Genomic DNA, 20,689 nt, shown 5'->3' on the forward strand with positions numbered 1-20,689 from the left:
TTTTGGAGTTAGGTCTAGCACAATGAAATAATGAATTCAATAGAAGACAGTAAAATTTTTTTGGAAAACGCCATTCCAAATTCCAGTAAACCAGACGAAAATATTCCTTTTTGTTCGAGATCGCAAGCAAGCAAGCAAGCAATCAAACCATGCTTTACATTCATTCCCTTTCTTTCTTTCTCCGCCCTTGTTCATTCGTGGGGGAGAAAGCGAGGGTTTGGTCCGTCGAGGGGATAAAATAAGATACTAATTGAAACAAAAGGGAGGAAAGAAAACTATATCTGGATATCATTACTCCTTCACGTCAACCTTCTTGGAAGGGTGATCGCCGTTGGCGGACTCTTCCTCGCGACCACGCTTCTGGCCCGACTCGGTCGAGGTGCTCTGGATCACGGGGACACCACTAATATTTACATGTTAGTATGAATCATCATTGAGAGGGAAGCACAGATCTTACCGAGAATCCTTCTGGATCTCCTTACGCTCCTCGAAGCCCTTCTTCTGGTCCTCGGAGCGACGCTCACGCCAGTCGCGCTTGTCATTACCGCCACGACCCCGGCCGCGACCACCACGGAATCCACCGCGCCCACGGCCACGGCCGTTGCTGGGCTTAATGCGGCCGGCCTCGATGTCACGGACCTTCTCCTCGCAGTACTCCTTCTTGCTCTTGATCAGCAGATCCTGACCCTTCCACTGGGGCTTGGGGTCCAGGGCCAGGAAGGCCTTCTGCTTGTCCTCGCTCTCGAACTCGACGAAGACGCTGCCCTTGAAGGTCTTGTCATGCGCACGGCGCAGACGGATGGCGTTCGTAGGGCCGTGGGGCGCGAAGAACGATTCGATCTCGAGCTGGGTGGTGGGCCCCTCCTCGCCGAAGCCCTTGACGTAGATGCTGCGGTCCATGGCCTTGTCCTCGAACACCTTGACGATGCTGGGGTCGTGCGAGTCCTTCACCGACTCAGGCAGCGGGGTCTTCCGGCGCACGGCGGTGTCCTTGTCAGTCAGCTCCAGGGTCTCGGACGTCTTGAGGGCCTCGACGATGGCGCTGAAGGGCTGGAAGCGGCGCATGCGCTTGAAGGAGTGCAGGAGCTCCAGGGGCACGGCGTGGTTGCTGCTGCCGCCGACCTTGCCGAGCAGGAACTTGTCCATGGGCAGGTTGGAGTCGGAGAAGTAGAATTCGACCTGCTTGCGGATCTCGACGGGGTCGTCCGTGATCTGCTGCGAGCTGGGGTCGAACTTGGCGTTGTTGCGGCGGTTGTTAAACCGATCGTTACGGCCTCGGTTGTTGTTGTTGTTGTTGCTGCTGCGCGAATCGCGCTCCTGCGTCTTGGTGTCCTTCTTCTCTGTAGCCTGCTCCTCGCCCAACTTTGCGGCCGCGGCGACAATGCGAGCCTCCTCGGCATCCTCCGTAGGGGCCTGCTCCTCCTTCTTCTCAGTGCCATTAGCGGGGGCCTCGCCGTCGCCCTTCAGCTCAGCCAGAACGTTCTGGACGTCCTGCGTCGCCTCGGCGTTGACGGTCTTCTGTTCGTCGGACATTGTGTATGTGTGTGTGGCGGGTGACTCAAAAGGTCAAAGGATTAGGGAAGAGGTGAGAGTGATGATAAGGGGGAAAAATGGAATAAAATTAAAAACTGGAATTTTCGAAAAGCGTTAGCAGATCTGACTCATAATAGTCCCGTAGTAAGCGAGCAGTCGCAAGGTGAGGACAAAAACAAGGTAAATGAAATGCAAGCAACCAACGTAAAATTGTCGCAGGAAGCTTGCCTCTACACGCGACTCACGGCCAATGCGGGCGCGCCTTCAAGATGCAAGGATGGGGGGAACGGAAGAACGCTGAGGAAATCCATACCTAAGGTGAGGAAAATATGAATGGAGATCAGGCACTTGTGAGCAAATGTCGTTCTTTTATTCCTCCGGAGTAGCAAGAGGGGAAAACAATTCAGAGAAAATTAATTCATGCGCGGCGGGGGAAATTTTCTTTTTCGATGCGGAGCTGCGGCCACGCTCGACACCTGAGGCACCCAGGCAGCCGCTGCTTAGGTAATAATCTGCCGCGTTGGGTTAGCGCGTCCCGTGCCTGCTCTTCTCGTGCTGTAAACATCTCCGGAGTCAGGACAGTGAGAGGGTCTCGGAGAAAAGTACATCGAAGAAAATATCTGATGACATTGGGCTGAGACTAAAAAATCATGTTGAGAGTTGGAAAAGGGTATTGGTGACTGAGCGGGCGTGGTGTGGATGTATCAACTCTCATTGTATAAAAGAAACATTATATCCACCACCGGAACTCGCTGCGTTTAGAGCTACAAAATAGTTTAGATCTGTCTTTCCAGTCAACCCTATCAGAAACCACTGTGATACTTATCATAGGCAGTTCTTGTACACCCTTATGAGACAGGTTTACTCTTGAACTGCAGTAATTCGGAGGGGGTATCTCTACTCAGCTAGGATCAAACAGAACTTCCTATCTCCTACCAATATCATCCCATCCCAGACTTCAGATCAACCATGAGCGAGATCCCTAACGAAGTCTTCATTTTCAACCTGACACACGAAATGATTACTATTTATGTTTCTTTGCTTGCGCTTTGATTCGCTTTGCTCCGAGACTAAATCCTTCCAACTTTCGAGATGACCAAGCAGACGAACAATATTGAGGTGAACTCGCGTATAACAACCCCTCGAAGCCAATCTAGTCGATCGGGATATTTAGATTGTGTCTTTGGATTACTTCCTTGCCCTAGGTTATCTGGCTGCTACAAACTCAGGGCAGGGATCGAAGCTTGGTTGGATTTGAGGGCTGCGCTACCAGGAACCCCCTACCGCGAAGGGCTCGTCTCACGGATCCAACAAAAACAAAAGATATCGTGACTCGGCAGTATGGTTTATTTCTCATTCCCTCACTCTTTCTTTCACCGGCGTAAGATATTCCGGTGTTTGCTGGGGTGCTCCTCGCTCTGCTGCCCGGTAACACAGAGTGCCTGCCTCTTTTGGTGCAAGGCCAACTGCCTTCTGGCGACTATGGCCCGTCTAAAGGGACGCCCACTATCTCAATCGCGTGGGTGAACCTGGCTTGTACCTCGACTATGTCAAATACAGTTCCTATGTCTTAGTTTGCATCAGTCTTCTGTGGTATAGCATACTGTGGATTCTCGCTGTCTGAAGTGAAAGGAGTTCTGATTCAAGCCACCGGGCTTTCAGGTAGGTCTGGCCATGTCGTCGTCGATACGCATCCAGGGTTCAGGAGCTGACACCCATTCTTTGAAGCACGGAAACCCCTAAGAACAGTTATCGGCTTCCTGAAATGACTACGCTTGGATTGCCTCTCCTGCACAAGTCTCGTGGAAAATAACAAGCGCGTGTCCCAGATATCGGTCAAGTGTTTTGTCTCGTCGTCACTCGAACTTCGCGTATTGCCTTTCTTCTATATATTTTATCTGTTCCGCGCGGAGATATTTTCGTTGGTCATTATATCATAAACGGCATTTCACACAAGACTGTCGCTATGGCAGAATCATGGCGTACTCACGATGTAAGTCAGGCTTTGGGCCACTCAAAGTCAATTCTCTGACGGTGTTTCTAGATTGTGTATCTAGCGGTTGTTACGCCGGTGCTTTTAGCGGCAGCCTTTGAGTTGCTTCTTTTGCTTGCTGCGTTCTTATACTGTCTCGTCAAAGTTTTCCAGAAAGCGGATCGCTGGAGCAGCCAGGTTCTTGCCGTTACTATGATGGTTCTTATATTGTTGTTCAGGTAAGGCAGGCAAATGGTGGAAGAACAATATTCAGAAATGGATGCGATGCTGATGATAGTTTCGTCAAGGGGCATATTTCTGCCGGTTCTGCTCTTTACAATCCCCTTTCCACGGCAGGTTTCGCGGCATTGGCCTCCTGGCCTAGTTACTCCCGTCCAATGGTTTGCCCTTGGGGCTTTCACAGTGCTGCTTGCTGTACCCTGGTCTGTTTGCGTCGCCAGGCTGATCATAACAACATCATCGCGGCGGCCGGAAAAAATAAAGCAGGCTTTTGCCAACCACACCGCGCCTAAGGTTGTCATCGTCATGCCAGTATACCAGGAGCATCCTTCGGAATTGATCAAAACCATTGAATCGGTGGTCAACAGCGAGTATCCGAAATGCCGTATCCATTTGTTTGTTTCATACGACGGAGTCTCCATGGACGAATCCTACCTCCAGGTCATCCACCACCTTGGGGCTCCGATATCATTGGAAAGCTATCCGCAGAGTATCGACGTGACCTACAAGGGCGTTAAAATTACGGTATCTCGCTTCGTACATGGGGGCAAGCGACACTGTCAACAACAGACATTCAAACTTGTCGACAAAATGTACTTCGAATACAGCCAGCGGCACGATGATTTATTTATGTTGTTCATTGATTCCGACTGTTTCCTGGACAAACGTTGTTTGCAGAACTTTGTGTACGACATGGAACTCAAGCCGGGGCGCAAGCGCAAAATGCTAGCAATGACGGGCATCATCACATCGACCACTGAGAAAAACAAACTGTTGACCCTGCTGCAAGATCTGGAGTATATCCATGGACAGTTCTTCGAACGGTCTGTGGAGTCGGGCTGCGGCGCCGTGACCTGTCTTCCTGGCGCACTGACAATCCTCCGATTCTCTGCGTTCCGCAAGATGTCCAAGTACTACTTCGCCGATAAAGCCGAGCGATGCGAGGATCTCTTTGATTATGGGAAGTGTTACTTGGGTGAAGATCGCTGGCTCACCCACCTCTTTATGATCGGCGCCAAAGAGCGCTACCAAATCCAATTGTGTACGACTGCATTTTGCAAGACAACCGCAGTCCAGACATTCTCTGCCCTGATGAAGCAGCGACGACGATGGTTCCTCGGCTACATTACCAATGAAGTTTGTTTGTTGACCGACATCAGACTGTGGAAGCGCTATCCCTTCTTGTGTCTCATCCGGTTCATGAACGATATGATGCGTACAACCACGTTGCTCTTCCTCGTTCAAACGATATCTCTCATCCTGACATCAGGCCGACTTCACGGCTTACCTGTCATCATCATAAGCGTGTCTTTGGTGCTCAATTATTCGCTCATGTTCTATCTGGCGATTAGACTCAGGCGCTTGAAGGCTTTGCTCTATTTACTGATGTTTATCCTCATGCCTCTGTTCAATTGGCTGTTCCTGGTGTACGGCATATTCACGTCGGGACAGCGCACGTGGGGAGGCCCTAGGGCCGATGCCGCCAAAGCCGATAAATATATGACTCCTGAGGAGGCAGTTGAGCGAGCCATGACCCAGGGCGACGAGCTGAATGTGGTGGTCGACACTTTCCGGCACAATACTGTAAAGAGAAAAGTGCCCGTCCACCCTTCGGAGAATCTCAGAGGACGATTTTCTGCTTCTCCGCGGCCTGGCAATTATCCCGTTACCATTGTAGATGGCACCGGGATCCCTCTAGCTAATGCGATGACACCTCTTCCCAGTGTACCACGGATAGGTGTGCACCCAGGCGGTTCTTCCGAGACAGTATTCACGTCGGATTCAGAATCAACCTCCATGTCCCTGCCACTCCCCGTGGAAGGCACCAGGGTACTTCCCCAGAGCTCGATCGCATGTCACCATACGAGCAGCGCAGACGAAACAAGTCTACAAACCAGTGGATGTCGCGAAAGACCCCAATTGGGACACCGGAGCACTCATGAGCTTTCTCTGTCTGTGGTTTCCACTCGAGAGCTGACGGATGGGACACTTCGCACTTTGTCCACGCCACAAGAATCCGGGCATCCGCCCACCTCCAGTGTTGCGACTAGACTGTCTCGAATGGTGCAGTGGCCTCGGCCGGGACGTCGAGCAAACAGACCGACGCGGACCCAGATGCCAAGGGATCCTGAGCACATGGTCTAATACCACATGAGCAAGCCTTCAGGACGGAGTTGGAGATTGCCACGTAACCGGACATCCCACCGTGTTGACAGGCCGAAACCTCGAAATATACCCGGGATCGACAGGGTATGTCAGGTCAAGGTGGATCGATGTTCGTTCCTTTTCCCGGCGTTCTTCCAGACCATCGTCTCTTTTCTTTGTGTGAGTGGTTTTTTTTGTTATCTCCTTGCGGCATTCATTCTTGTTATTACCTTGGAACAGGTTGGTATATTTTGTTCTGGTTTTTCCCCTAAGCGGGGCCATGATAGTGGGACTTTTTTTCTTTCTTAGTGGGGAAACAGGGGGGAAAGGATGACGGGTCTTCCCCAAGACTGATGTAATTAGCAGTTTTCATAGCTTAGGAATTAGGAAATCGGAATGGTCGAGTGACTCGCAAAGTACGGAGAAAGGTTAGAGCCCAGCAGGGGATGGTACTTCGTAGGCATTGCCGGGGCTATGGCATTAGGTAACAGGGCTGGAGCCCGGCGCGTCAGGCACCCAATGGGAGCAAGCGATGAGCTAACATTGGTTCACATTTGTTAAAAAACTCTGTCGCTCTCTCTCTCTCTCGCTATCGATAAGCTGGCCTGAGGTTTTCCAACCCCGCCAAGGCGGTGAGGCCCTTTCTGCAGGGCCCACCGGGTGCGGGCGGTGGGAGGCGGGAAGAATCCAGCAGCAGCCAGAAGGTTCGAATCGTTTCAGCGGCGCCGCGGAGCCTTCATTTATTGCGCTGCTACTTCTGCTCCGGATTTTGTATTTTATTGTGAATTATAATTGCTCCAGTGATTGTTCCGAGTGATACCCTCCCTCACATCACGTTCCACCCCATCCAGCGAAACAACTGGATCGTTGTTGCGCATCGAATCTTCCTGACGAGCCAGAAGAGCCCACGTCGGGCCCTACTTAGCCACACCGATTCGATCACCGCCCGATAGATTAGTGGCGTTTGGTCCTGCTTGCAAATTATTCTCCCCTCCTCTTCCGCCGCCGCTCTCGCTCTTTTCCCTGGACTCGGGAACCTGCCCAACCTATTTTTTTTCCTTCCCTCTTTTCTCTTCTTGATACCACACTCTCACTCCCTCCTCCCCTTCCCTACTTACCGCATTTTCTCCTCCCCTCCCCTCCCCTATTCTCTCCCTCATATCACAGAAATCTACACAGACAATGAGTGTTGTCGGAATAGATTTCGGTGCCCAGAGCACCAAGATTGGTGTTGCCCGCAACAAGGGTATCGATATTGTGCGTATCACACTTCCCTTTTACTAGCCTCCTTCAACGGTCGACCGTTGGGCCTCTTTTTTTTTCCCCTTTTCTCTGGCACCCTCCCTATGGATAACAGCGCTGACTTCGCTTTGTGTGTTAGATTACCAATGAGGTTTCGAACAGACAGACTCCGTATGTCCTTTCATTCCCCTCCCCCACCTCTCCGTCATCTGCCAGAGTTCACAGACTAGGCGTGACGCTTGATGAATTAGATGAAATATAAGAATCAAACGCTGACTGGTATTCCCTGCAGTTCCCTTGTCGGGTTCAATGCCCGCAGCCGAGCCCTCGGTGAGGCCGCGAAGACGCAAGAGACTTCCAACCTCAAGAACACGGTCGGCAACATCAAGCGGTTGATTGGCCGCTCCTTCAGCGACCCCGAAGTTCAGCTCGAGCAGGAGTACAACACCGCTACCATCTGTGACGTCAATGGCCAGGCCGGTGTTGAGGTGAACTACCTTGGAAAGAAGGAGAAGTTCTCCGCCACTCAGCTCGTGGCTATGTACCTGACCAAGATCCGCGACACCGCCGCCAAGGAGCTGAAGCTCCCTGTCTCCGATGTCACCATCAGTGTGCCCGCTTGGTTCACTGATGTCCAGCGCCGGGCCATGCTCGATGCCGCTGAGATCGCCGGTCTCAAGGCCCTGCGCCTGGTGAACGACACGACGGCTACCGCCCTCGGATACGGTATCACCAAGCTGGACCTGCCCGGCCCCGAGGAGAAGCCCCGCCGGGTCATGTTCATCGACATCGGTCACAGTGACTACACCGCTTCGATCGTCGAGTTCCGCAAGGGTGAACTCAACGTCAAGTCGACCGCCTATGACCGTCACTTCGGTGGTCGTAACTTCGATCGCGCTCTGACTGAGCACTTCGCCGACGAGTTCAAGGAGAAGTTCAAGATCGACGTCCGCACTCACCCCAAGGCCTGGTCCCGTACCCTCGCCACCGCCGAGAAGATGAAGAAGGTCCTGTCGGCCAACCCCGCTGCTCCTATGAGCATCGAGTCCCTGATGGAGGACGTTGACGTCCGTGCCATCGTCAAGCGTGAGGAGCTGGAGGTCATGATCAAGCCCCTCCTCGACCGGGCCACGGCCCCTATTGAGGAGGCCCTCGCCGAAGCCAAGCTCAAGGCCGAGGACATCGACCACATCGAGATGGTCGGTGGCTGCACTCGTGTCCCTGCCATCAAGGATGCCATTGCCAAGTTCTTCGGCAAGAACCTGTCCTTCACGCTCAACCAGGACGAGGCCATCGCCCGTGGTTGCGCCTTCAGCTGCGCCATCCTCTCCCCCGTTTTCCGTGTTCGTGACTTCTCCGTGCACGACATTGTGAACTACCCCATCGAGTTCACCTGGGAGCAGTCGGCAGACATCCCCGACGAGGACACCAGCCTGACTGTCTTCAACCGTGGCAACGTCATGCCTTCCACCAAGATCCTCACCTTCTACCGTAAGCAGCCCTTCGACCTCGAGGCTCGCTACGCCAAGCCCGAGATGCTGCCCGGCAAGATCAACCCTTGGGTTGGCCGTTTCTCCGTCAAGGGCGTCAAGGCCGATGCCAACGATGACTTCATGATCTGCAAGCTCAAGGCCAGGCTCAACCTGCACGGTATCCTGAACGTCGAGTCCGGATACTATGTCGAGGATATGGAGGTTGAGGAGCCCGTCCCCGAGGAGGGCAAGGGTGATGTAAGTTGTTCTTCTTTTGCGAATGCCTTCGAAATTCACTTAGCTGACTCTTCTCATCAGGCTATGGACACCGATGCTACCAACGGCGACGAGCAACCCAAGAAGACCCGCAAGGTCAAGAAGCAGGTTCGCAAGGGCGACCTGCCCATCTCCACCGGCAGCCCCTCCATTGACGACACCGTCAAGGAGGCCTGGACTGAGCGTGAGAACTCCATGTACATGGAGGACAAGCTGATCGCCGAGACGGACGAGAAGAAGAACGAGCTCGAGGCCAGCATCTATGAGCTGCGCGACAAGCTCGACGGAGTGTACTCTGAGTTCGCCAGCGAGGAGGAGAAGGACAAGCTGCGCTCTAAGCTCACCGACCTCGAGGTAAGATAATCTTTCTCCGCAGTAGAAACCAAGATCAGTGTACTAACCAACTTATCTGCAGGACTGGCTGTATGAGGAGGGTGAAGACACCACCAAGTCCGTGTACGTGGCCAAGCTCGATGAGATCCGCTTCATCGCGGGCCCCATCATCCAGCGTTACAGGGAGAAGGCCGATGCTGAGCGCCAGGCCGTCCTGAAGGCTCAGGAGGAGGCCGCTGCCAAGAAGCGCGCTGAGCAGGAGGCCCAGCGCAAGGCCGAGGAAGAGGCTAAGAAGGCCGAGGAGGCCTCGAAGCCCGAGGGTGACGCCGACATGAAGGATGCTCCCGCTAGCGGTGATGCCACTCCCTCTGGTGAGACCGAGGAGAAGCAGTAAATAACTCTTCTTCCCTTCCGTTATCACTAGATTTCGTTTCTTTTCTTTTTTTTTCAGTTCGTTTGACATGGAAGACGACGACTTGCATATGCAGCTGGATGACAATGGCCATGAACAATATCAAATTACGTTAAACACCCTGATGTTTTTATTTTCTTTTTTCACTTATTCACTTTTTTTTCCCCTTACCTTTCTTGCTATTCTTTCCCCCTTTGTCTGTGACCACGATGTGGCAATGCGATGTAGACGAAATGATCCCGGGTTTCTCGTTTAATATTTTTTGGCGTCTGGATGTATTTGATTGACAAGGTCCCTTTCTTTCACACCGAACATCCGTCATCAGCATCGTTCGAGAGACCAACAACCGCCGGGACGCAAGCGGAACGATAGAACGGGGGGAGAGAGACCTGTATGAACGACTTTCGAAAGACTTAGATATGACCTGCGGATAGACTGGCGAAACAAAAAGTACCTGGAAGTGAATACAAGGCGCGAAATTTGTGTTTCATGAGCATATCTCCATGCGAGTAAAGTTTGCTTTGTAGATCGTAAAATGTTGTGTCCAATAGAGGTTCGTAGCAACTCGGATGGGGAGAAGATGAGTAAAGACATGGGGATGTGTTGAGAAGAAGATGGTCTGAGCAAGGAGGTATCATCTGACTTCTGGCGATTTGCTCTCCGCTCTTTGTTGCAGTTTTATGTTACATTAAATCAAGCTTTTTAACATCAACAGTCCTCGATGGTCTAACGGTCATGATTTCCGCTTGTCACTCAATAGAGAACGAGCGCGGGAGACCTGGGTTCGACTCCCAGTCGGGGAGTCTTTTTCGCTCTTGGTTTTTGGTCCTTTAACTATCTATCTATATCTGTCCAGCAGCTTTGCTTGTTTTTTAACCCCCGTGAGACGCCTCGTCTACAATGCCAACGTTATCCTGGGTCTTCTGTTTTACGATGGTGCAGTCAGTCAGTCTCCTGATTCTTTTCCCTACTTAGCCCGTCGGTCTGCGCTGCGTTATTGGGCTAAGTGTTACCTGGATGGGCGTTGGTTTCTGGATATATTCTTAAGACTGGGGTTTTATATAATTAGGCCGGGCTTCTTCATTTAAATCGAAGTATCAAGTTCATTTCTCCGTATCCTCCTCGAGGCCTCCATTCATGCGCGCAACCCAGAGTATGTCTGGTCTCTGATACTGTTAGGCACCTGAGACATACCTTCGGCAATGCAAGCGGCTGCTTGCTGTGGGGTCACGACAGCCTATACTTTGCCTAGCCCTCAATTTCCTCTGGGTAATAGGGATGTCAAATTTTTGTTTTTTTGTTTTTCCACCCATTTTTTTTAAGAACAAAAGTTCTGGACCGAAACCCCACTATTTATACTGTATAAGTACTATAGATATTCTGCGGGATCTTGTCAAAATATATATCTCTGTATAAACGTTTAATCTATAATAAAATATCAGTAATTGTGGAAGATCCCGATATTCGTATGAATCCGGGAGATTCCATCTGTCAAGGTGCGGGCTGGCGGGGTGGTAGAGCTGATGGCAGGCAGGCGAGCAGGTAGGCTGATAGTTCACAATATCTCTGAATTGCTACAGGGTCAAGCTATCTACAGGCTTATAGACAAGACGTAGCTCGAAGAGCTACAACAGGATCTTCAGGCAGGCGGGAGATATGCGGAGCCCGGAACGGATAATATAGCGTTCCGGGCCACGCCGAGGGGGTGCCTCAGGCACCCTAGGTCTGCACCGTGACACCATCTTCCTGCCATCCCCCCCCCCCCCAAAAAAAAAAATATGCGGTAGCGGTAGTAGGTATGGTCACGGTGTGTAGGAGGACCTTTGCAGCTGGCATTTCTCTCTTTCTCTGCATTGCAGAGACCCTTCCCTTTTGACTGAAGCAGCTATTAAACGCGCCGAAGTCCCCTATCTGTACATAGAACCAGCAGCTAGTTAGTGACGCCCAGGGCTTACCCCCTGGCGGCCTTTGCCCCAACAGGGGACGGTAGGACACGTGCTTAGACAGTGTCACACGGCCGTAAAATATAACAACAACAACAACAACAACAACAACATGAGTGACTTGACCTATATACTTCCAGCATGAACTTAGATTCTATACTGATTTAGAAAATTCCCCACCATCAACACAGCCTAGCATCAAAATATGAAAATAGCTAATTTGATGATAACATGGAGACTCCAATTACAAACAGTATTTCTTTAATTTCACGATGGGAGTAGATGAATATTGACATCTACCACGAACAAGACCGGAACAGGTGTAAAAAACATGTAATTTATCAGCTGAATCATTGAATTATACATCCGAATCGGGAGATTTATGCATCAAATGGGCTAGAACGGGTCGCGGGGCCATGCGGGCACCCCGGGCGGAACTGGGTGTTGGGTGCCCGCCCTACGGGCTCTGACGGGCGGGCTGTGCCCAGGTCTATCTTTACTTCAACAAGCTCATACCGTCAGGAATATTCTCAGTTCTAAGCTATGCTTAGGGCCTTACACATGCCATAACTCAGATGTAATTCCAGAGCGTTGAAAACTGGTGGCAATAGGTAATTTAGATTAAAAGGCGTGACCGACGTATTCATGTGAAGATCAGGCCCTAGCTGAAGGGGGTTTGGGGGCTCTGTATACGTGTAACACGTGAAAGCCGTGAACACTGCGATCGCATGCTTCTGCTTTCGCTTGGGTAATGAGTCCATGGGTCTCATTAGGGGCCCAACCAAACATGCAATTGACTGGGAGAAATGGGCGGTGAAAGGCCGGATTCGATACCTAGCTAAGCGTGAGGAAAGTCTTGGAGGTGCCAGTCCTCATTAACATATACCCAGGCAGGATAGTGATGGGAGACCAGTCGTGGGCGTCTACTGTAATTTCAGCCCCTTTTACTTCCCGAACCTGGGTCCACTTATGCTAAAGGCGTCTAATGAGAAATGCCCCATGATCTATTCGCGGAGTAGGCCGTGGAGCGCTTTATTTTGGTAGAATTGGCCCATATACTGCCCTTAGTGAAACTTGAGCGCCTAGGGATGCAACAAACTGATGAAGTGACGCAAGAAAGTCGCGCGATTTGGCGTATCAAACTGCAGAGACTATTGAAGAATTGGGCATGTTCGAAACAAATGAGAAAACATTTGCCAGATATGCGAACGAGATCGACATCGCGATGTTACACGCCCTGACCCCTGCCTCAACACATGCATATAAAACTGCGGTCAGATGGTTCTCTTTCTCTAAGTGAGATCATACTTCACAGTTTCCAGTCATTTGTCTCTGAAAGGAGGAACCTTTTCGAGTCCCAATCAACCGGTATATATTTCTCTTTTTTCCCAGTGATATAGCGCTCTTCTGATGTCCGTACAGTGATAGCTTTTAACAGAGTCTCAGTTCAAAGATTTCCCGCCGTGACACCATGACGGACGATAGCCAGATTCCTCGTTGTTGGATGCCATGTCTTGTCCCACGAACCGGCGACTTCGAGAGCAAGATGCACGATGGAGCTGGGCGTAGAACCTGCACCGTTCCAATAGAAAGGTCTTGGGGAGCTGAGATAACTCCAATTGGTTTCTTGAGGTCTGTGCAAGCTGCCTGGGCCATCTTGTTGCGATCGTATACGGCAAGCGACGATGTCTGTTTCCGAGTAATGAAAGGGGAAAGACCAGCTGCCTCGACCCAGCCCGTCGTCTATAGAGCAAGCTTGACAGGTTCGACACCAGTGCTGTCACTTCTGGAGCTGGATGCTGTTACGGTGCAGCATTTGTCCAATGGATCTACCGACAGACTACCGTATAATACGGCCATTTACTACAATGATGACAGCGGCCTATCAGAGTGCTTGAAAGATGTAAGTCATTATTTTCGATGGTGTCTGCATCAGGAGTATTATCTAACAAAGTCTTTCTGTGCAGATAAATATCGCGGTTCGAGTTCAATACAATAGGACAGAGCGTGTTGAGTCTATGGAGCTTGGCTACAAAACCGACACACTTTCTCATGAGCAGGCTAAGATTATTGCCAAAACTTTGGTCCATCTACTATCAGAAATTCAAAGTCACTCAAATGCGACGATACAGGATATCAGAGTCTGTAGTGCCGCCGACCTTGATCGCATGAGAAGATGGAACAAGGAGTTTACTGGTGACTTCTCCACTGCCGAAAGATCTGTTCACGAGGTAATCTTGCAAAAATGCCACGAGAGGCCGAGCGCTGTGGCGGTGTCAGCTTGGGACGGTGACATAACATATGACGAGCTCGACGGATTGTCTGCTGCCCTGGAAACCCAGTTGAGAGAGGCTGACGTGAAACCCGAGGAGTTTGTTCCTCTCTATTTCGAAAAATCTAAATGGGTGCCAGTGGCAGTTCTCGGTATTCTCAGAGCTGGAGCTGCATTCGTCTTACTGGAAACTTCTCATCCGGTAGACTGGTTGCAAAAGATATGCGAGTCTATTTCTGCGACAGTCGTGCTATGTGCTCCAGATTCCCTGTCCATGGCTAAGCAGCTGGCCCCAACAGCGATCCCTTTGAGCCTGGACCCTAGTAAAGTGGACTCACAAAGGAGCCGCTCGGACGGATTGTGCCACGCTTCTAGTCCCCTGTATGCTGTCTTCACTTCGGGAAGTACGGGGAGACCAAAAGGGATTGTCATGGAGCATGGTCCCTTCTGTACCTCTACCAAGAGAACTGTGGGTGCGCTCGAAATTGGACCGAACACACGACGTCTGCAATTCGCCTCTCATGCATTCACTATGTGTAATCGTGAGGTTCTCACCACACTGATGGTAGGTGGATGTCTGTGCATTCCGTCAGCACACCAGCGGATATACGATCTGGTGGGGTTTATCAACCGTCATAATGTTAACTATAGCTATATGACGCCATCGACGGCCGTTATTCTATCGCCCGAGGCGGCTCCCGGCATTCGAGTCCTGTTGTTAGGTGGCGAGGCTATGCAGCCATCTCTTCTTGCGAAATGGGCTGGCAAGGTGAAACTACTGTACGGTTACGGTGCTAGTGAAACGGCTGGGGTCGCAATTCTTGCCTCTGATATAGGATCCGACTGGGATCCGCATAATCTAGGCTTTGCTCGTGACTCAGCCCTCTGGGTGACGGAAGTTAACAACCCGAATCGATTAGCACCGATTGGCGGAGTAGGCGAGTTGCTCATTCAGGGAGAAGGCCTTGCCCGGCATTACATTGACGATGAAGAGAGGAACCGTCGTGTTTTCCTGCAGGGAGTGGAATGGTCTAACGGTTTTTCCGAATTCCGTTTGTATCGTACCGGGGATTTGGTGCGTTATAACGTGGACGGTTCCATCCGCTACATCGGACGAAAGGACAGTCAGATAAAGATCAATGGCCAGCTGGCTGACATGAACCACGTGGAACACGTGGTCCAGCGATGTATGGAGGGTCTCTCGCTGGAATTTCAACACGTTGCTGCTATTGCGGTCCCGGCAGCAGGCGGAGGCTCAGCAAAGCGTCGGAGCCTGCAATTAATGGCCATATTAGGTCACGGACCTCAGTTGAAACAGGATGACCAGGATACTACGATCACCAACCTGGAAAATGGTTTTCCGGGCTTGAGTACATCGCTGGAAAAAGTGCTGGCTAACTACCTGCCCCGATACATGATTCCAACTCACTTCGCGTTTTGCAAGAACATGCCGATGACGAAATCAGGGAAGATGAATCGTCCCAAGCTCACTGAGCTAGCGGTTCAGGTCCTCGCGGAAGCTACCACAGAGCACAAGGACCGATACTCAGATAGCAGAGAAGAGCGTGCTCTGAAAGATGCATGGAATGAGACACTGGGGATGCTGCCTCTCCTTGGAGACGACTTCTTTCGAAAGAGCGGAGATTCTATAAAAGCTATACAACTCAGCGCACGACTCCACGAAGACGGGTTTGTCTTGACCGTTGTCGATATATTTAGGGAAAGGACATTTGCAGCTATGGCGACGGCCCTGAGAGCAATTTCCTCCACGGGTATGCCGGAACCGGCACCGCCGCCCTTCTCTTTGTACACCGCGGATGCAAGTGTTTTAAGGGCCATTTCTGAGGAGTTGGCAGTTGGCATGAGTCTTATTGAGGATCTCTATCCGTGCACCCCAATGCAGGAAGCCCTGGTGGCGTCTTCCGTTAGAAATCAAGGGGCAAGCATAGCACGACACGCCTGGACATTACCAAAGACAGTGAATTTGGACATGTTCAAAAAGTCCTGGTCCACTGTTTGGATGTCAAACCCTGTCCTCCGCTCGCGCATCGGACGAGTGGGTTCTCGCATGCTCCAGGTTGTAACACGGACTGAAATGCCATGGAGGGTAGTCAAAAGCCTTGACGATCCGGAACCGGTAAGCAGCGAGAGAGGGCCTCTGATCCGGTTTGCGGTGACTCTGGAAAAACCATCACGTTTTCAGCTTGTTATTCATCACGCCGTCTTTGACGCATGGTCCTTGAGCCTTGTGTGTAAGCAGGTGCAACATGCATACCAGGGAACGCAAGTCGCATTGCATTCTTTCAATCGATTCATCCCCTATCTCCGTCAAAATGCTGGGCTGGCCTCAGCTCTCTATTGGCAGGAGGAGCTTGGTGGCTTCAAAGGGTGCCATTTCCCCGAGTCCCCAGCCGGTGCAACTGTGCAGGAAAAGTCCATGATGACAGTCGCACATTCATTCGAGACAGAGCTGGCAGGTGAACTGGGATTCACTGCAGGAACATATCTCCGGCTTGCATGGGCAATTGTGCTGAGCCAAGAAACAGGCTGTCCAGATGTTGTTTTTGGGGCCATTGTAACTGGACGCAGTGCAGCCATGGCAGGTATCTCCAGTCTCAGTGGACCTACATTAGCCCTAGTGCCAGTGCGTGTTCAGCTAAGTCCCACTGTCTCGGTCGATTCAACTTTGCAACAAGTTGAGGAACAGTCATTTCGAATGATTGCCTACGAGCAGACAGGGCTGCAGCACATTGCAAAGGCTGGCGATGATGTTGAAGCGGCTAGTAAATTCCAGAATGTTATGGTCATTCAACCGCGCCAACGCATGGAGTCAATGCGATCCGGCCTGTTCGCTCACCCCGTGGATAGGAAAGCAGACTACTTGCTCCCCTTTACGAGCCATCCTTTCATGCTTGTTTGCCATATTGGTGAAGGAAGTGTATCTCTTGAAGCGTCATTTAATTCCTGTGTCGTCTCTTCGGACAATGTCCGACGTCTTCTTCGACAACTCGCCCACACTGTTAAAGAGCTGATCAGGAGGCCACAAAGTACCATTGGGGAAATCTCGCTTCTCCCTGTCGAGGACCGAGAACAAATTAAGCAATGGAATAATCACGTCTCATCAAGCTCTCAGACCTCTGTTGTGGACCTCATCCGACGCCGGTGTCAGACACAGCCAGATTCAGTTGCGCTGTGCGGAGCTGACTGCTCGCTGACATACCAAGACCTTGATCGATTCTCAGCCAACTTTGCAGCATGGTTAAAGGCGAGGGGAGCCTGCAGGGGACAGTATGTGCCTCTCATGTTCAAAAAATCCCCCTGGGCCTCAGTAGCCATGACAGCAGTTCTCAGAACTGGCGCTGCTTTTGTCATGTTGCCTCCATCGTACCCTTTGGGGCGTCTGAGAAGCATTGTGTCAGAGACCGAGGCACAGTTTATTGCTGCCTCCCCTGCGTGTGCCGAGGCTAGTCGTCAGCTGTCTGGAAACGTTATCGTGCTCGACGGTAAAGCGTCCGAACATCCGCCTGAGGGCCAGCAATACTCCAGCGCTGCAGCAGATTCAGCCTTTAGATCCAATGATCCTGCGTATCTTGTCTTTACCTCGGGTTCAACCGGCAAACCAAAGGGTATTGTATTGCACCATGGTGCAGTCACGACAGGGATTGCAGAGCGATGTCAGGGCCTTCGGCTTGATTCGTCAAGCCGCGTTTTTCAGTTCGCTTCGTACGCCTTTGATGTTAGCATCAATGACACTATAATGGCCCTTGTTACTGGTTCTTGCCTCTGCGTGCCCACTGAGTCAGAGCTGCAGGATAACCCTAGCCAAGCAGCGTTTCAGCTTAGGGCAAACTGGGCTATGGTTACACCATCTATCATCCGGTTGCTCGACCCGACTGTGGCATCGACATTGAGAACTTTTGTCGTTGGTGGAGAACCTTTGACACTTGATGTTGTTAAGAAATGGGAGCACCATGTTCGTATTATCCAGATCTATGGCCCCGCTGAATGTACAGTCCTGTCTACGATCCAAGCAGACGTTACATCAGACTCAGAAATGCGGAATATTGGAAAGGCCGTCCACTCGGCTTCTTGGATTGTTGACCCACACGACCATGATCGCCTCCGACCCATAGGAATGACCGGTGAATTGCTTCTGCAAGGACCTACAGTTGGATTAGGATATCTCAAAAATCCAAAACAATCAGCCGCATCATTCGGCTCATCTCCTCAGTGGCTACAAGAAATGTCTGCCCCGAGCAGCTCACACGCGATCTATAAGACCGGCGATCTCGTCAAGTACGGCGAAGACGGAAGTCTGTTTTTCGTAGGTCGCAAAGACCTGCAGATTAAATTCCGTGGACAGCGCCTGGAACCCGCTGAAGTTGAATCCAACATCATGTCTCTGATCCCTGCCATAAAAGAAATCATGGTTGAAATGATCCAATTCAAAACGCAAAGCAGCCGAGAAGCTCTGGTTGCGTTCATATGCCCTGGGTCAAGTATGAACTGGGGCTTCTCAGAGGACCCGAACGGGAACTTAGATCTTCTCACGCCTGGAGGTTCATTCTATAACGATATCGCGACGCTCTCCTCCCAGTTGGGTGAGCGGCTGTCCTCTTACATGGTCCCAACCATATTTATCCCGCTTAGGAAAATGCCGCTCACCCTCACAATCAAAGTCAACCACACACTGCTGCGAGAAGAGATTGCAACATGGCTGCCAGAAAAGATCAGTGCCTATCGCCCACACAAAGCGTCCCAAGCTGCAGGACGCGGCCCAAAATCGGCGCGCGAAGAATGCATTTACAAGCTCGCGTGCAGCATACTAAGCAGAGATGACCAGAATGTGTCAATGGACTATGATTTCTTCAGTCTTGGTGGAGATTCTATAACCGCAACCCTGTTTGCTTTGGCAGCGAAACGAGAAGGGATACGCATCTCCGTCAATGATATATTCCAGCACAAGACCCTCGCACAGTTAGCTCAGAGCACAGTGATTGAACGGCCTCAGTGCAAAGAGCTAAGCCATGACCAATCGCTTGCAATGACCCAACAAATACGAAAGCTGATTGCAAAAGTTCTCAAGCTTAATGAATCACAGGTCACCAACAGCAGTGATTTCATTGACCTAGGTGGTGATTCCATAACATGTCTTGAATTGGTAGTGCAGGCGAGGCGAGAAGGGATTCTCATAACCGAGCAATCTGTATTTGAAACCCCGAGGATATCGAGCTTAGTGAGAGTTGCGAAGGTCAAAGCAGGCGAGAAATTCAACGAGCCATCGCAGAGACTCGTTTCTGTCTCTGACGAAACGCTCCGGAAGGAGCTGCCGGCTGATGTCTTTGCGCATGTCGTCGAGGTTTTACCCACTACACAGTTCCAGCGAATGAGCAACATTGCGATGAACTATCGCTATTATCGAATTGCCCTACCCGTTCGTTTCGACAAGTCGAGGCTTCTGTCGGCCTGCCAGCAGCTTGTTCATAGGCATGCAATTTTGCGTACTGGTTTCTTCAAGCTCAGCTCCGGGGACGAGGTTCAACTTGTTCTACAGCCTCGAAAGGTGGCCGTGCACGAGCACCATGCGAAAGACTTGGACGAGCATTGCTGGCAGGATAACAAAGTGGCGGATTCTCAGAACTGTGGAAAGCCGCCGTTTCAGGTGCAATTGGTGACGGTGCCTCATGGCCGTGTCTTTCTTGTCTTCCGACTCAGTCATGCCTTGTTCGATAGGCTCTCAATTCGTTTAATTAGCGAAGACATATCCAGCATCTACAGCAGACAGCCTTTACTGCAAACCAACCCACTATCAGTTCATCTCCGCGCAGCACTCGCGCTTCGAAACGACGCCGCATTCAACACCTGGCGTCGAGTATTAGCGGGATCCGAAGTAACTCGGCTAGCAAGGGAACGGTTGCCTGTTATGGAGGAAGCGACGCTATGCAAGGAGCCTGCTTATCTGGTGAAAATTGAGAAACAAATCACCCCTGTCGTGCCACCTTCCGGATTCACATTGTCCACGTTGTTGAAAGCAGCCTGGGCGACGACGCTGGCGGAGATCTTCCGACCGCATGGCACAAGTCTAGCGGGCTCTGGGCAATCGAGCAATCCTCCTGTTGTCTTCGGCCAAGTTGTACACGGACGAGGCGTGGGAGTACCACATGAGGACCGAATTCTCGGGCCCTGCATTAGTATTATTCCCGTTCGCGTTGATGTTGACCACACAGCACCCCGTATCGATCTTTTGCGCCAGATTCAGCAGCAAATGGTCGATACTATGCCATACTCCACTCTAGGCTTTGATGACATCCGCGACAATTGCACTACATGGCCAAAGAGTACCAGACTGCCGAGCTTTTTACGAGTTCGCAACTACCAATTCACTCCGCCCTGCTGGTTTGAAGGGGTCCCCTGCGAGGCCATCCACTATGGCATCCCTAATAAGCCTTCGCCGTCGGCCAACGTCCATGTTGTACCCTCGTCGACCGAGCTTCATGTTGATATCACGATTTCGAGTCATATGCTTGGCCCAAAGCAGGTGAAATATATTGTGCATCATTTCTGCAAGACCATACAATCGTTCGATGCGGGTATACGATCTGTCTAGAAACCAAGATGGGCCCAACTGAGCGGTATTTGAAACATCACCAAGTCTATCATCTTCAAAGATGGGGGTTTTTTACACAAACAGGGAATCAATAAATTGCCTTGTTGGATTATCGGTTACGGTTGTGTTTGGAATTTCAAAAGAGACGGTGTTCAAATGAGTTAGTAAACCATTTGCCCTATCTCATACAAAAACAAACTCTGGTGCTTTTTTACAGTGAACAAATCATAATGTAGACAACA

At 51.0% G+C, this 20,689-nt stretch overlaps 4 protein-coding genes across 4 annotated transcripts; 3 read left to right on the top strand and 1 right to left on the bottom strand.

Moving 5' to 3' along the window:
* Positions 1 to 291: 291 nt before the first annotated feature.
* On the bottom strand, positions 292 to 1,533 carry KD926_010348 (tRNA maturation protein LHP1; the record flags this gene model as incomplete). The annotated part of the gene is made up of 2 exons (XM_053095827.1): positions 292 to 403; positions 458 to 1,533. The coding sequence occupies 2 exons, from the start codon at positions 1,531 to 1,533 to the stop codon at positions 292 to 294; spliced, it is 1,188 nt and encodes a 395-aa protein (XP_052960006.1).
* A 1,966-nt stretch (positions 1,534 to 3,499) lies between these two features.
* On the top strand, positions 3,500 to 5,890 carry chsD (chitin synthase D; the record flags this gene model as incomplete). Its single annotated transcript, XM_053095828.1, has 3 exons — positions 3,500 to 3,526; positions 3,578 to 3,744; positions 3,814 to 5,890. The coding sequence occupies 3 exons, from the start codon at positions 3,500 to 3,502 to the stop codon at positions 5,888 to 5,890; spliced, it is 2,271 nt and encodes a 756-aa protein (XP_052960007.1).
* A 1,182-nt stretch (positions 5,891 to 7,072) lies between these two features.
* Positions 7,073 to 9,607, top strand: hsp88 (Hsp70 chaperone Hsp88; the record flags this gene model as incomplete). The annotated part of the gene is made up of 5 exons (XM_053095829.1): positions 7,073 to 7,147; positions 7,272 to 7,303; positions 7,425 to 8,862; positions 8,923 to 9,234; positions 9,296 to 9,607. 5 exons carry the CDS (start codon positions 7,073 to 7,075, stop codon positions 9,605 to 9,607), a joined length of 2,169 nt encoding a protein of 722 aa, XP_052960008.1.
* Positions 9,608 to 13,039: 3,432 nt separating this feature from the next.
* Positions 13,040 to 20,447, top strand: KD926_010351 (nonribosomal peptide synthetase 1; the record flags this gene model as incomplete). Its single annotated transcript, XM_053095830.1, has 2 exons — positions 13,040 to 13,471; positions 13,536 to 20,447. The coding sequence occupies 2 exons, from the start codon at positions 13,040 to 13,042 to the stop codon at positions 20,445 to 20,447; spliced, it is 7,344 nt and encodes a 2,447-aa protein (XP_052960009.1).
* Between the last annotated feature and the right edge of the window lie 242 nt (positions 20,448 to 20,689).

This window comes from Aspergillus affinis (assembly GCF_023601865.1).
Source record: "Aspergillus affinis strain CMG 70 chromosome Unknown NODE_7_length_541545_cov_85_609384, whole genome shotgun sequence".
NCBI lineage: Eukaryota > Fungi > Ascomycota > Eurotiomycetes > Eurotiales > Aspergillaceae > Aspergillus > Aspergillus affinis.